General features: G+C 40.6%; 1 protein-coding gene across 1 annotated transcript; it reads left to right on the top strand.

Moving 5' to 3' along the window:
- The first annotated feature begins 1,745 nt into the window (after positions 1-1,745).
- Positions 1,746-16,362, top strand: LOC111220455 (dual specificity protein phosphatase 3-like). The gene is made up of 3 exons (XM_022743553.1): positions 1,746-1,936; positions 10,539-10,771; positions 16,133-16,362. The coding sequence occupies exons 1-3, from the start codon at positions 1,746-1,748 to the stop codon at positions 16,360-16,362; spliced, it is 654 nt and encodes a 217-aa protein (XP_022599274.1).
- The last annotated feature ends 768 nt before the right edge of the window (positions 16,363-17,130 follow it).

The following is a 17,130-nucleotide window of genomic DNA, read 5'->3' as shown; positions in this document are numbered from 1 at the left end:
TTATTATATTTTTTTTAACCACCATAATCAAAGTAGGGCAAAGGAGGAGTATAGGCTAGTGTGCTGATTTATAAAGAAAGGACATATTGGTACTTATTATTTTATAATTTTGTAATGAAACCCTAGCAAAAAGCGTCGTGGAACTAATTTTAGGATCTTACGAGCAGCACTTGAAGGCACCACGCTGTCCACTCTTGTTGGCGTGTGTCACTTCTGTCCCCCTCCGGTTCAGCTCCTGTCTCCGGAGTGTCTGACTGCCTTTGGGGTGTGTCTGCTGGAGATAGTGGTGGGGAACGGCAGCTGCATCAAGTGAGCCTCAAACACACAGAATAAGACCGGAAGTTGTACGATTTTGTGTATAAAATAAAAGCACTGCCACTGTGAGTACATTTTCAAATGGGTGAAAAACAAGAATTGATTGAGTGCACTGGAAAACATAATTTGGAAATAAAGAAATTTCAATGTATATGGTAAATAGACAGTTTGGTAAGATAAATTATGACTACAATTTGACATCTCACCAACCTTTTTCCAAGCACAGCTACTACAAAATGCGGTAATGATAGTTTTTCCCCTTAAAACTGTGATTGTTGAGAAGGTTTTTCTGGCGAATACCTAACACAACAGCTTTCAAACCCTAAGATTTTGGCCTTGACCTCTAAAAGTATCTGAATATCTCGAGAGAACCCTCCGGTTAGCAGGAATTTACTCCCATTCAGCCACAAGAACATCAATGAGGTGCTATGATGATGTTGGGTGACAAGGCTGGCTCACACTCTGTGTTTCAGTTCATCCAAAGGTGCTGGATGGGGTGGTGTGGTCAGGGCTCTGTCTCTGAAAATCAGGGTCTTCCACACCAAACTGGGAAAACCATTTCTTAATGGACCTTTCATGTTACAGGAAACAGGACAGTCTTCCCTAAACTGTTGGCACAAACTTGGAAGCACAGTGTTGTCTAAAATACAATTGTATGCTGTAGGTTATGATTTCCTTAAATCGGGATAAAGGCGCCTAGGCCACACCACTTTCATCCCAATGGGCTTTAGACATAGTGAAGTCTGGAGCCCAAGTTCCCCTCCCAGAATCCTAAATGCAAATTCCCCCAAGTTTGCCGAAAATAAATGAATGAATAAATAAAAACAGAGGTCATGACCCCAGTATCCATACCAAAAGTAGCCTACACAAAAATATGTGAGCAGGGGCATGTGTTATCACTGAGCTGTGTGCGCAGACTTTCCTATTATCTAATAAACCATTTAATTGTCTCTCTCTGCTGTCAGTCTTCACAATTTCACCCCTCCACTGTCGCACTGTCACCAGTAACACGGCCCTGTCTAATGCAATGAGGATCTCTCTTTATAGGCTATGTCCCTCTTTATTTCTCAAATTGACTGAATTCATTTTCATTTGTCTTGAATCTATCTATCTATCTATCTATCTATCTATCTATCTATCTATCTATCTATCTATCTATCTATCTAAATGTCGATCTATCTATTTTAATGTGAAAGTTTTGACCGGAACTACTTGGTGAAACTCCTTTACGCTTCACTCTGATGGTAAAAACTGTAGAGCTCCCGCCTCATCAGACACCTTTCAGACGAGAAGGCAGCGCGCGCACGGCTCACGTGCGGAGGTAAAATGCAGCTGAATAACGGGACGAGGCTCACGAGTCTGCCGCTGGCTGTCACCGAACATTAGTTTTTTTTTTTTTTTTTTTTTTTTTGTTTTTAGAAGAAGGAGCCATGAAGAAACACCTGAGTCCTGCTAAACAACAACAGCAGCACCAGCAGCAACCACCGGCTGATGTCCCGGCTCCAGGCGGCGAGGTTACTGTCCAACAACTCAACGAGCTCCTGTCCAACGGCAGCGGCTTCTACAGCCTCCCCACACAACATTTCAACGAGGTCTTCCCCAGAATATACATCGGTAACGCGTGAGTCAGTCAGTCACCATCTCTTCACATGTGATAATGATGAATGGATTTGTGCTGTCTGTGGCGGTGTTTGACACTGACAGGTAGGACAGGTTATTTAAGACGCTCCCTCCCCATCCACCATTCACCATCCACCGAACCCACCAGACACGACAATGACAACAGTGTCGCATGTCGGGCGCACACAGGGCGGGCTTGTTATTTTGGTGTCTCCGCTGTCACCGTGGGCCGAGCGACAGCCTGTTGTTGTCAACAAATAACCGGTTGTCCTCGAAATACCAGTATACCAGCGGCGTCAGTGTGTTTCAGTAGCCAGACAGGTGGCTATTGTGTAACACTGTAACATAATTATAATAATTATTATAATAACTATTAATATAAGTGGGATTCAGATGTGAAGGATGATACAAAGACCTGTTTTTACTCCGTGAATCCCTCCATCATTATTATCACTGCCTTGTAATCACGTCCTCATCAAGCCGCTCCCCACTCCCCTCTGCTGAGCTGCAGAGCCACAACAATCATCACATGTAAAAAAAAAAATAGAAAAAAAGAAAGAAAAAGAAAAGGGACTTTGTTTTCATTAATGAACAACAGGCGGTCTCCTGCAGAACAAAGAGCAAAGTGAATTTTGGCATCGTGAAAAAAGCAGAAGCAGAAAGCTAAACTCATTTCAGTCTCGTCTTTGTATAAGCAGTCTACACCTTTATGACCTAAATGTGTAGCAATTAGGCACCTAATTAATCGATTTATAATGGTTAATGCACCAGTTACTAGTGCCTTATGGATCAGTTATAACCCTTTAATTAGAATAACTTTTGGGTTGCCAGATTGTGGAAAATCCTCCTCTAGCAGACTCTTTCCTTGCCCATCAGAGAGACCTCCCCAGGACTGTTTGACCTGCAGCACATCTGGATTAAAATCCATTTATACACTCATATATTGTCTGATTTTCTTTTCTTTTTTTTTTAAACATAAACATGAATTTGGTTGCAAATGAATTACGTAACGATCAAACTCTTTTCATTATTAATTCATCTGCTTATTATTGTCTAGACAAAGCAATAATCATGAATGTCAAAGGGTGTAGCAACTATTATGCCATATGATCAAATAAAAATAAAGTTTTTCAATGAAACAGGGCTGCAGCTAACAATTATATTTATCATCAATTACTGTGTTGATTATTTTTTTGATTAATTAATTGATTATTGGTCTTTGAAATATCAGAAAATAAAAATACAGTTTCTTAGAGCTTAAAATAATGTTCTTGAAAACTGCTTGAAAGTAGCCAATGCTCACGATTACACAATTAAGGGGCTGGAACTAGGTAATGTTAGTCACTTTGTCAGTCTGCTAATCAATTAATCAACTAATTGTCTCAGATGTAAAAGGGAACATGACAAAGAGTTAAAAAATGATATTGTAAGTATTCTTGAGGGGAACACTGTTTTTAAATTACCTTTAACATGTCTGTGGTATTTCTGTACTGTAATATGATGTTATATATTGGCCACCATACAGCCTGCTAATACCAATGTGTGATTTGCAATATCAGCATGATATGGGGCTACACTAGATATCTCCCTTCTAAAGCTGTTTTAAGGCCGGTATAATCTAAGAGCTGACTTTAATGTTGTGCTGCAGAACATAAAACACTGTAGCTCAAATAAAGAAGACATTGTTTTCTTTGTGTATAATCACATTACTGGACAAATAAATACCTGCCTTGTAATTTAATTCGAGCTCTATTGCCTTTATCAAGCCATGAAAGGTGCTGAGCTCACAAACAAACACATGCATGCAGTGGATATACTGTATATGCATATGAAACACAGCAGAGGCTGAACCATAAATCCACGGTTGTAGGTTGACTGGGTGCTATTGGGTTTGTCATGAACATGCCAACTCTTTAGGAATTTACAGCTCGGTGTTACAGTAAAGCCACTTCCTGGTGCTTCCTGCACACATATGAACAGATTGTGTATGAGGTGTATAATCTGCCTGCACGACAAAGAGGTAAACAAATACACAACAGCCCTCTCGGTACGGAGGAGAGTCTGCAGATGATGTTCGAGCCATGTCGGCTGCAGATTGCTTGTTGTTCACAGTATCAAATAACTTTTTCTAAAATTAAAATAAACAAATCAATTATGGAAACTTGGCACCAGCTCTGTGTTTTGAACCTCAGTCCTTTTTTAGTAACAACCGAAACGTGTCCATAGTGTTGAATATCCAAAAGTGTCAAGTATCAAAAGTCAGCATTAAAAGCTCAGTCAGATTCTGACACTAATTATATGAATTATATGATCCCTAACCCTAATACTGGATTTCATAAGCCAATACTGATGTCAATATTAGGGAGATAAATATACATCAGCAGATTGTAATTTCTTTTCTCAAATGATTAAAAGAATTGCTTGGTTTATAAAATATCAAAAATAATGAAAAATATCTATAACATTTTCTCATTAAAGGTCTTGTTTAAAATTTACAATGATGTAAAAAGAAGAAAGTGCTCACATTTAAAAAGCTGGAACCAGAGAGCTTTTGCCATTTTTGCTTAAAAGTGGTGATAATCGGTTGATCAGTTATCAAAACAGTCGCAGATTAATTTTCCTTAGGTGACTAATCAAATAATAACTAATCACTGACATTACACCTAACATAAACTATTTTGATGCAGATTCCTGAAGTATGTTTTTATTTTAAATTGTGACTTTTTAAAATGGACATTTTACAGTTTTTATTGGTGTAGGTCAAATAAAGATCACAATTTCCTGAACAAAATCAGAAAATATTATATATTATAACTTTAGACTGTCTTTTATTTTGACAGGGTGCTTTCTGTACAGCTAATGCAATGAGCAGTTTGCCATATGTTATTAAATTAATAAAAAAAAGGTTTATATTCCCTAAACTAACAGTAATTTGTGATAACTCAGGTATCATATTTGCACCTGTATAGAAAAGTGTGAATGATCCGCAGACCTACTGTATGTAGCATTACTGTTGTTAACCATTATTTCCATGGTAACTCCTTGATCGTGCTACACGTGTGGAAAGACTCCTTGATATAGTAGATGGGAGACTCACAACTAAGATCAAAAATACAGAACACACTCAGCAAAGTGATCGTACTTCCTCTGCAGTCTTTCAGGTTTGTAGCAGTGTAAAACCCAAACACCCAAATTAGCACAAATGCCAGAAATCATTTTCAGGTTTCAAGTGTCAAATGTGTGGAAACAGCCAGTAGAGGAACATTGTGGAAAATGTAATTTTCAAATATATTCTGCTGAGTTGTAATGTAATATAAGCTTTCACGGAGCAGCTCTTAATCTCACTTATAGATTCACAGTAGAGAGCCGGTCCAGGGATGCCCCCTGAGAAACTGTCTCTGTGCAGTCCATCACTTGGCTCCAGTCGCTGCCAACAGAGTGGTGGAGGAGGGCGAGCGGGACGAAATACAAGCACATTACTGTACCTCAGAGCTACAACAAAATCAATGTGAATATGCCAATCTGCCCGGCCAAGTCTCCAAACAAAGCGCTGGCGGTCCTGTCCGGTGCACAGCTGAGGCTGATCACACACGGACCCCAGTGTGCTTCCTGATTTCTTTTGAGGAAGAGGTTTTGATGTCTGATGAAGAAATCATGTTCACTGATTATGAAGAACAGAGTTTTTGGTAATCATTGAAAGGAGCATTTTGCTTTCCTCTCTCTTACCCGAGGCCATTAGTGAACTATTTCAATATTAAAGTATATCACAGACTTTCCAAACAAGTTGAGAGGGCAGTGCAAAGTAGTCTGATGTTACAAATGGCTCAGGCAGGGCGAGCCGGTATTGATTGTTGATTAAAGCCTGCGCTTTGTCCACTGTTTCCACCACTGGGATCCACTAAGCCTTTCTGCTGATGTATCTTATTAGTTTTACCTTGTTACAACTTAAATTGTGTAGTTTGCTGGGAAACTACGATCAAAACAAATGCACCGATTAACACAGTACTACAGTAATATCTATATGGTGCAGACTGCTATTACATGACTCAGATTAGAAGAAGATATGTCCTCGAAAATGTTCATTGCAAATTGTTAATGGAGCTGATTCCAATTATGAGTCATAGGATCCCCCAGGAATTTTGCCCATTAACCATTTTAAGGCCCCATATATAGTTTAACTGTAAAGTGCTATAATTTTCAGGTCATGGCACAGTTAAATTAAGTTAGTTAATAATTTAGTTCAAAAACCTGAATATTTTCATGACCCACGATGGGTATTTGGTGAGGAAAGACTGAAACTCAGGTTCAAGCAGACAAGTGAAGATCGGACGTTTGACTGGACTTGATTGACTGTGGCCTGGCAACCCCACAACTGTCACATTTTGATGCAAATGTTTCTAAAATGTGATTGGTTACGTGACCTCCATACTAACTATATCATCTTTTTCCAATGTTGCCCTGCCCCCTTTAAACCAGTAATAAAAACTGAGAAAACAGGTTTTCAAGCCCCCCCCCCCCCCCTGCCACCCAGAGGACACTGAGTATATATTTGTTAGTTTGGAAACCCTAAACCCCCAAACCCCAATTTAGGTTTGATAAAAAAAGAGAAAAAAAGCTAATTTTTCTCTCACAAGTATTTTTGAGTTTGACCTGCAAAAAAAAAAAAAAAAGAAAAAGCTCCTGTACACTCACAATACTTACATTTCATCCAACATGCGTCAGTAATTGCGTACAGTATATGCAGATGGGTGAAAAACACGGGAAAATAAAAAGTGTTATGTTTCCTTTCAGAAGTAGAGCAAATTTTAACAAAATTTCCTGGATATCTGCCAAAGAAAATGCAAATTAATGTGTGTTTTCATCCAGTCCTGTCAGGTGGGATACACAATTTGTGCTAATTCTCCACTCGCAATGAGGTGATATAACGTACAAAAAGTACAAAAGGACAAAATATAATGGAAATTCTGCATTTATGTTTGTCACACATTAAACCGTCTCCTCATCGCTCCACATACGCCATTTTTTTGTCACTTCTATTATTACCATTGCACTTCATATTTTGTTTTCATCGCTATATCAACCAAGTGTAAAAAAAACAGGTTTTAAATATTTAGACTTTCATATTATTACTAGAGTATTTCCGAGGTGTTGAGCCACCATGAGCCTCAACAGCTTCATCGCCCCTTGGACTAGATTTTGTTTGCCTGAATTCTACTTGGAGGGATGAACATCATTCTTCCAAAATTTGTTTTCTTTTTGTTTGTTTTTTATTTTGTGATGATGGTGGTGGAGAGCGCTGTTTGACATATCGCACCAGTTTAGGTGTTAAATGAGTTTGGGAGACTGAGAAGGTCGTGGATATGATTCTCATCGTTTTCTTTCAGGGAACACCCCTTACCCCGCTTGGACACATCTGAATTTGTTACGTCTCTCCCGTCATTTATTCAGTTTTTTCTTTCAATTGCCAGCTGTCTTTAAATGCAGTCTCCAGATCTGGGCCCATCCAGATGAACTAGCACCGCAGCAATAATCTAGCACGGGTTTAAAATGTTTATCAGTGGGTAATTTGAATTTAACCAGACTTTGGCTAGCACAGCACTTGTGTTGAAGTCAGTGAAATGTTCCCATCCCTAAATGGATTATGACTGTATTTTCCAAACTCACACTCCCTTACACTGTTTTCAGATCAGTAGTAGTCAGCACTCTGAAACCACGGCGTGCAGCTCAGGGACGGACTTGAGGTGTGGTTGTTTGCTTTGAGGAACACTTTGGCTCTTTGTGAAGCTGGTCTTTAATAATGGATGTTGTGGGACTGCAGATCCCAGGGTGAGGAGGCAGGGACAGGCCAGGTAAGTAGGAAGAGAGCCATTGGCTGTGAACTCGATTGAACCCCGTGTTCCTCTGCAAATGTAAATGTGAACAGTGCTGCTCGGATACTTCGCACACACACATTTGCACATGCTTCAACATTACGTACTTTGTATTTGCGTTGTTGTGTAAGTGCTCATACTGCACATGTAAGCATGCATTCGGTCACCGATGCACACAAACTTACACTTAGTCTAAATATACACAAACACGCTCTGAATAAAAAGGGCAAACATGAATGAATGAATATCTTGTGTGGACTTGAGTCCTTGTCACAGTCTCACAGTCTGTGCCCTGCAGCTGACACACCAGCAGATGGGCTGCTTCATCTCCTCTCCTATGGCTGTAAAGCAAAATGGTGGCGGCGAGGACATTCTTTATTAGTTCTTGCAGGAGGGGGGCTTCGCTGCCACCACCTCGAGGGAGCTGTCCAGGGTCACCTAGCCTCGCCTCAGCAGCTTCATATTGACTGTAAGCAGATATTGCAATAAAAGCAGACGGAGCTGTCAGGGCAGAGCGTTTTACAACAAGATTTATGCTTCTGGGGTCTGAAGAGAAGTAAAGAAAATATAGATGAGATACTTTTGTTGAATTTAGAAGAATATATATTCGCTTATACCATATACTGGTAACCAAAGCTGTGATATAATTCCAGTTTTGTGCATGTTTTTATGAAATAATAATCTCTCTTCCAGTGTTTTTGCTGCAGAGAACAAGCATAAACACATATTCTATTGAGCTAATTAGTGACGATAAATGTTTCATAAAACTTTAATATGAAATCTACAAAAGAGGCATTTGATTGTGAATCAATGGGCAGTGCCTTTGGCCAGGTTGGATCAGTGACAGTGGACACAGTGGGCATTCAGCCAGGCAGACCCTGTATCCCTTTGTTATGGTTTGTCAGCCGTATGGGCGTGTTTGCTCTGGATGCTAAAGGCCTAATATGCAGCATTGTGGTTCTTGAAGACAAGTTTATTAGTGCGGGAGGGAAGCAGCGAGAGATTTATTGTTTCCTGGAAGAGTGAAGAGTGGATGGAGATGGAGGTGAAGCCGCTGGAGTGGAGCTGGCTGAGAGGAGAGAGATGTTTAGACGTCTCTTTCTGTCTCTAGTTCTGCTCCAAATGAGTTCATGTAAAACCCTGTGTTTCCATGGCATTGCTTTTTCTTCTTCTACAGTTTCTACAAAATCTGTCTCTTCAACTTTCATTGTTTCACCTGCTTACACTGTTCCCCCTTTTCTCTTCCCGCCTCCCTCTTCTTCCTCATCTCGTACGTCCTACATTGGTAGACTATTGTTACTCTGTTCAGATCACCAAGCTGTTCTCTGTACACATCGCTTAGAAATGGGACATACAGAGTCGACTCTTAGTTATAGCCACTTTCTTTCAGATTTGAGGCTGCAGGGATTTGCTCCCATTCAGCCACAAGAGAATCAGTGAGGTCAAACAGTGATGTGGGGTGACTCACATCTCAGTCTGTGTCCCAGTTCATCCCGAAGGTGTTGAATGGGGGTTGAGGTCAGGGCTATTTTCCACACCAAACCAGGACTACCATTTCTTTATTGAGCTATTTTCTGTCACGTGAAAGAGGAAATGGTTTTTTACCAAACTGTTGCTACAAAATTGTTATTGTCTAAAATAGCTTTTCCTTTAACTTGAAGTGAAACCAAGAACAAAAACAACCCTAGAGGAAAAGTACACAATGTGTGTGTCCACATACCTTTGACCACATAGTGTATATTGGTTACTCTGACATTACTAAGACAGATATATGAATATATAACCGGCATAAGCTACGTGAGTGGATACATACATGGGCAGACTATTAGAGCTGACATTATTAAATCGTTTAGTGAAGCAACAAAATATAAACTTGTCATTCATTTAAGTTATTTATTCATTTATTCCAGTTGCAGCTTTTTCTCTGTTCTCTCAGTTTGAAAGGCTTTGCACTCTCCTGGTCCTCCTACTGTACACTTTCAACTTATCTAGCCTCATTAGGCCTCCTCTCAGGACTGTGTGGGTGTATACAGATTTACAGCCCCCCCCCCCACTCACGCTTGAGACTGTTATATCAGGACAGCAAACACCTTTATCACTTTTATAGGCCTTTTTTCACTCAAGACACTTTGACGTTTCACAGTGGGGGAAACGCACAGGTGTGAATAATAAAATGAACGAGCTCAGCTTTGCTCAACTTCAACCTGAGCTGGGATGTAATCAACCAGATTAAGCGGAAACACCTGTGTGAGTGTGCAGAGCATTTAAGATGACATCTTCGGGATCTCTGCAAAGACGCGCCTCACTTTTTTGTCACAGCAACAATACGCATTTACACCTCCCAGAGGACTTACGGTATTTGGCTTTTGTATCAAGAGGTGCTGTGATGCTGCCAGCACAGACTTCACAAAAATGCATGCTGGGATGTCGAGAAAGTTGCAACCTATATTGTTGAAATATCACTTAAAAATAAATTGTGCTGACACGCCGTGTTCCTGACAAAAAAAAGGATCTGTCAGGTGTTATTATTGGTGCTGTTATTTGTCCCAGATGTCTTTTTCTGCTGCTGTGCACTCATCATTTTGTGTTGTGAGGGAACAAACGCCATCAACAGGGGCTCTCTATAGGTTTATACCAGCAGACTTGTCACACACACATCAATCACCTGCTACAATGATTAAATTAATGTATTTTTCATCTCTGATCATGAACCTAATTTTTTGTCTTACCCAGGTTTGTGGCGCAGAATGCGATGCGTCTGCAGAAACTCGGAGTGACGCACGTCCTCAACGTGGCCGAGGGCACCTCCTTCATGCACGTCAACACCAGTGTGGAGTTCTACACCGGCACGGGCATCACGTACCACGGCATCCAGGCCAATGACACCGAGCAGTTCGACCTCAGTGCCTTCTTTGAGGAGGGGGCTGATTTTATCGACAAGGCCCTAGCACACAATAATGGAAAAGGTGAGTTTATTTGAAGGTGTGAAGAGATTTTTAACTGCATCTGAGGAGAAGCTCAGTTCCAGACATCTTCTAGTCCTTTCTAATTTTTTCCTTTTCTGCTTATTGGTTCATGACTGCTCAGTTAAGAATATCCGTATTGCAAATCACAGTTTGGACCAATATCAAAATTATGCATGATATTCACACGTTTAGAAAAACAGGTTGTGTGAATATGATGCCAAATAAATGTAGTATTTCTAGTCCAGTTCATTCTTCACATCACACTTAGATACTGCCGCTGTGCTTGTCGAGCTTTCTGATCTTGGTACATATGCAGTTTACAATGATAACTACCAGTTTAAATTTGTTATAATTTTTTAAACAATGGGTTTTGTTGGTTTCGGACAGAAGTAGACAAAAGCAGCTTCTCATTTCTAGCCTGTGATTCTGCTTTAATAACTGTCACTGGCAGATTTTATCAGCTGTAGCTAGTTAGCTGTGTAAGGTAATATTAGCTCCGAGAGTTGGTTTAAAACATTAAAAAGTCTCCGGCTGACTTTTTAATGTTTCCAGCTGACTCGTTTTAAAATGGGAACTCTGTAAAAGGGGCTTTAAATATGCACTTGATGGCTTCATAAAAAGCTGCGTGTCCCAGTCTAAGTCTGAGAGCATCCAGGATCAGCTGCCACACAGTGGGCGTGCAAGATGTGATTGAAGCTTTTTGTTTTTTAACTTAACTGGCACTTTTAGGCAGTGTGCTAGTTAGCTGGACAACAATCGCAGCTTGCATTCAAGCAGAGAATCACATTAAATGCTTCAATGTTCCAAAAACGCTATACTGTAGTCTATCCACCCTCTGTCTGAAACGCTTTGTTAGAGCCACAGTCTATCGTTAGAGCTCAGAGCTCTTTAACACCCCCCCCCCCTGAAGCTGACCAATCACAGCCCAGTGTGCTCAGATTGGTCAGTTTTTCCGGAACTACACGTTCCTCTGCGTCTTGCTTTCTTGCGCAGCTGTAAACAAACGGTTGGGGCTGCAAAGGATTTCATGACAATATTTGTGACTTGGAATACTTTCATAAAAAAACCTCTTGGTTTTTAAAAAAAAAAAAATCTGGACACTGGACAAAAGGAATATAAATGATCGAGGAATAGACAGACAACGGAGCATCACCACTTCACAGGTAGGGAGATACCGAGCTAACGATCAGTATGGACAAACGTTTAAGCATTTATATCTTTGCGGGTTGCTAAGGCATTCGGGTCTCCGGCGACCCGGTTAAACATCACTAATCCTCAAATAATAATTAAATGAAAAGTCACAGGTTATGAGCTGCTGGGCGACATAAAGTGGGGGCAGCTGAGTCCCTCAGAAATAACCACTGTGGAAATTCAGCGTGGAATCGTGCGTGGTTTTTGAAGCAGGTGCGGAGGCGCGCAGTAAAATGTTTGAAGGTAAAAATGAACTCCAGCCACTGAGTTCATTTGTGGTTCTGCTGTTGACAGAGCATTCAAAGTAGATTTTTCCAGGCAATTGATAACACTGTGTTGGCATGGCTTCAAAACAAAAAAAACCTTTTCCTTGACTTTCATTTCAAGTAGGTGTGTGCTATGCTGTGTGCCAAGCTTGCAGGGAGTGTCCCGCTTGCAGGTGGGTTTCACTGAGGGACGCGCTGACGTCAATGGGCCTAGGAAGTAGTGCGTGGACCCCCAATGAGGTAAAAAGGTCAAATAGCGGTTGTTTTTGCCCTGACAGAGCGACTCCCTTTGACTTTATAAATCATTTGCATGCACAAAAAGCCATATAATTAATAACAGGTCATCTCTAATTATTACCTTTTATCGTGGATTATAGAAAGGCCTAAAAAGACACCATTGTCCAAAATCTTTGATCGCAGGTACAGCTCGTACTACCGCTACCTGAAGCTCGACAGGCCTGCTGTGTTTAGCTGCATCTAAATGCACCTAAAACCCACAGAGAATTGTTATTTTATGTCTTAAAAAAAAAAACCCTAAATGGTAGAGGAGATGAAAAGGGAACAGAATGTCTTTCTCACTGAGACACGTCATCAAGCTCCTCTTGTTGGTGGCTTAACAAAGGATACAACATTTAAGGTGCCTTTTAATGAGTCAATCTCAATACGCTTCAATGCTGTGGATCTTTAAAGTGAAGACAGGAGATGACTGTGACGGCCCTGAGCATCTCAGGCTAAATCTGACACACTCCTGGGCCTTGCTCCATATTCTGTTATCAGATCACGTCCCTGGACGTCAACATTGTCAAAGCGTCTCATGAACCTGTAGCACCAAAGTTCGATCCACCTCCTTTTTTCCCCACAATAGCTTAGTTATGTTAAACAGGTAAACAGGACACTTTTGTTTCGTGGTAACGGAATAAAACAAGGAATGCAATGAAATGAGAAATTAGGCTTAAATTAGCTGTTTGATATATCTAAGTATTCTGAAGCATGTTATTCAGAATATGGAAACACTCAATCCCAGGAGACTTCAGCCCTCCACCACCATAAAAAAAAAAAAAAAATTTCCCAGCTCTCCCGAAGCTGCATCTAAATTTAGTGCATTTGTCATTGCATGTGAGGAATGTGTCTAATTAGTGCACTGCAGCCTGCATTTTATGGCATGGATTTATTGTCAGCTTTGACACAGTAAAGCATCTTAATTCTCCGGCAGTTTGACCAAAGGGGGAGAGTGAAGAGCGACTGTAACAAGGGGAGTGTAGGGGAGGAGAGGATGAGGATGATGGAGGAGGAGCAGAAACAGGAGAAAGCATCTCACCTCTTCCTGCTGCCTGATATTGGTGTAGTCTGACATTGTCCTATGTGTAACATTATCTTTGACATTTTCTGACCCCCCACCCCCAGCCGTAAGCTCTGAAAAGGTCATAGGTCCAGGATTTTAATGAGGAACTGCAGCGGTGCATTGTTCCTGTGGGTCTGCAATAGCGAAGACGTGAGGTTGCAGTATGTAAGTGGTCGTGTTTAAAAGCTCAGTCTGCATACTTCCATCTATTCCATCACATATGATATGTAGCAAAATTATCAGCACATTGAATCTTAAATTATTTGATAGAAGGAGAAGTCGAGGTACAGACCAGACACATGGGTGTGACGCTAAAGTGGTGCATAAGGCATGAGGAAGAATGAGTTAATGCATGAGCAATGAAAAAATAAAAACCCAGAGAAGAGAGGAAGAGAAGAAAGAAAGCAAAATCTGACAAATAGTGAGCGATGGAGTGAGAAGATGAGTGAAGTCGTGAGCCATAGATTCTGTGTCTAACAAGAGGATACAGTAGAATCAACATTGATCTGTGGCAGGCGGGGTGATTAGGTATTGAAGAGGTCATCTCATTGGCAGAGGGCTGCTCTGGGTGTAGTACAGAGGAAGAGAGAATAGAAGGAGATTGTACAACAGACGAGAGAGGAGAGAGATGTAGGGGGATAATACTAAGAGAGGGACACAGAGTGGTGTTGGGTTTCAAATAAAGTGCAGAATCTGCAGATCTGACCTGAGCCCGGCACATCAGCTGCTCTGTGAAGGTTGCCAAGATAAACCCCTCATGGGGTTTCGGCTTGTCCGTAACGAAAGTTTAAAGTTACGCAGAGATACATCTTAGAAGGGAGCGCACAAGCAGCGACAAACAGGGCTGAGGATACAAATATAGAACATACATGTGTTCTTTGTGCACACAGAGCACAGGTTCTTTGCTGCATGCAGGGCTAAGACGTCCCCGTAGGATGCAGGTGCAGTGACGATGATTGACTTTGCCGAGTCTGCAGCAGAGGTCAGGTCTTGTATTTGCATCTCCTGGCGCAGAAGATGCTTCGCTAGGCAAGTTTGGTCCCTGCATATGTTCCCCAACCACTCCTCTCTTCTAGTTTTTTCTTAATTTGTTTCTTCTTTCTTTCCTCATTTTTCTTCCTCCTTCCTCTTTTTTTCCTTTAGCCAAAGTCTTAAAGAAAAAGCCACCGTAAAGTAGAAACCCTGTATGTTTTTTTTTTCGCATTATCCTCGACATTTAACATTTATATTTGTTCATTTATAAAAAGGAGTGCAATGAAATTAGAACTAGGGGAATGAGTCTTAAATGAGCTGTTTGACATAATAATAATAAAAATGATAAAAAAAATTAATAAGACACACATGTTCCAGTTTGTAATCATGATTCAGTGTTTTAATTGTTCAGTTATCGAACAAATCTGAACACACAGATGTGACATATTTTTAGATTCAGCATGATTTACAAATTCTGAGGTTATTATCGCTGAAGTCCATCGGAAGTAAACGCCCATAAATCTACTTAGAAATCCAGAACTCCAGAGCTTGCCTGAGAATCATCACATTTTTACGTTTTCTTCATTACCAAAGTAATCCAGTTGTAGCTGTCTGTAGATTCCTGGGTACATTCCAAACAGGAAGTGCAAATAGCTAATTCAGTATACTTATAATATACTATATAATATAATATATAATAAATTTAATCAATTGAAAAATGAGGGCTCAATTTGACTTCCCCCAAAGCATTATGGGAACTGTCATCACAATATGGAAGCTGTAGAAAGAGAGTCTAAAATGGTGCTTTGGCACTATTCATGATTGCTTTGTATTTTGGTTGAACTAAAATGATCCCCAGGTTGATCATGTGACCTGTTGTTCTGCACATGCTGTAGTAATGTAGGTTACATGATCAGTCTGAACTGTGATTACTGAAAGATAATGCATGAACATTTGCATTGACAACACATGAAGTACTCCTATTTATTGAAAGATTGATATTCTATATTTTTCTCATTGTCAGCAAAACCAACACTGAATTGATCCTATTGACACGCTGCTGTGTCGTTGGGATCAATGTTGCACTGGGTGACAAGTTAAACACACACACTGTTGTTTATTTAGAGTCAAGCACAAATATACCTTCCTGCTGCTTTAAATGTTCACTAGGGCACCGAATTATTAATCCGCAACTGAAAATAGTCCCCAACAAATTCATTATTAACTCATGTTTGAATAATGTTTGCTAAAAACTACAATGCCCAACTGTTTTAGGGGATTATTTAACTCTTTTTCAAAATAAAAGTATAGTTTCTTGAGCTGTTTTTTCAAGATTTAAGTCTTCAATAGGAATGAATTAGTTTGGATTTGAGAGTCACAGACAGGATATATAAATCAGAAAGATAGACTAACACATTGTGGGTTTATGTGGGGTGTGTTGACAACAATATGTATAGTAGGTACTTCTCCTTTAATCTGACTCAATAAGAGTCAGCATATCTGTGTGGCATGTGTTTTTTTTTGATTCTGTAAATCCAGCCTTGCACCACACTCATCTTAATGTTCTATTTCTGTATCGGTGTCCTACAGGGAAGGTGTACGTACACTGCAGAGAAGGCTACAGCCGCTCCCCCACCATGGTCGTTGCTTACCTCATGCTGCGCCACAAAATGGATGCCCGGCTGGCGGTGGCCACCGTGAGGCATAAGAGAGAGATCGGCCCTAACGACGGCTTCCTTCGCCAACTGTGCCAACTAAACGAGAAGCTGGCAAAGGAGGGCAAGCTGAACGGCGAGGTGGGAAAACTAAAGACCAAATGACATTAAGAGACCCTCTGCCCTCTGTCTCCTCCCATCATGCCTTTCACAGGCTTCAGCTGCTCTTGGGAGACTGGCCCCGCCCAGACTAAACCAGCACCCATCTGACACACCAGGGGTATTCTGAAACACAAACATACATGCATTTATCTGTGTAGAAAATTTTTCCTCATGCGCACACACACACACACACACACACACGCATACACACACACACACACACACACACACACACACACACACACACACACACACACACACAATATCTCACACACATGTACATGCTGTTTTCTTTTCAAATCTCTAGTCCACGTCTCTCTCTGCTGCTGTGGGAGGGGACATCTGTCAGTCCTCTCCCTGCTCCTTCAAAGAGTGTGATCTCAAAAACTTAATACAAACAAATCCCTCATCCCCCTTTTTTTTTTACCTCTACACCACACAGATCTGCAGACGTCTCACTGCGAGTACCTGAAAGCTCTAAATTCAAAAGCCAGTTTTGAGCTGAGCTACTTAAAGCATTCCTTCAATTCCCACAAGTTAAGATGGTGAAAACTTTTTCGCCTTGATTTTTAAAATGTCCTTAAATAGTTCTATATATATATAGATATATATATCTATATATATATTTATGTATACATACAAGATTATAGCACAATCATTCCATAGTTTTCCACTGCCGGGAATGTCAGCGATGTCTCCGCAAGCAGGAGTTCCAAATAGACTCCTAAAATTGAAAATTCAGTGGCCTCACACGATGCAACCTGTCGACAA

The sequence above is a fragment of the Seriola dumerili genome, unplaced genomic scaffold, assembly GCF_002260705.1.
Source record: "Seriola dumerili isolate Sdu_G_001 unplaced genomic scaffold, Sdu_1.0 BDQW01000068.1, whole genome shotgun sequence".
In the NCBI taxonomy this organism is placed as follows: Eukaryota; Metazoa; Chordata; class Actinopteri; order Carangiformes; family Carangidae; genus Seriola; species Seriola dumerili.
This window is presented reverse-complemented; position numbering and strand designations above follow the sequence as displayed.

What these genes read in the sequence shown, in the direction of transcription:
- LOC111220455 (XM_022743553.1), top strand. Translation starts at nt 1,746, where the DNA reads ATGAAGAAACACCTGAGTCCTGCTAAACAACAACAGCAGCACCAGCAG. An exon ending in AGAATATACATCGGTAACGC is followed by an intron (nt 1,937 to 10,538) that starts GTGAGTCAGTCA and finishes TGTCTTACCCAG; the next exon opens with GTTTGTGGCGCAGAATGCGA. An exon ending in AGCACACAATAATGGAAAAG is followed by an intron (nt 10,772 to 16,132) that starts GTGAGTTTATTT and finishes GGTGTCCTACAG; the next exon opens with GGAAGGTGTACGTACACTGC.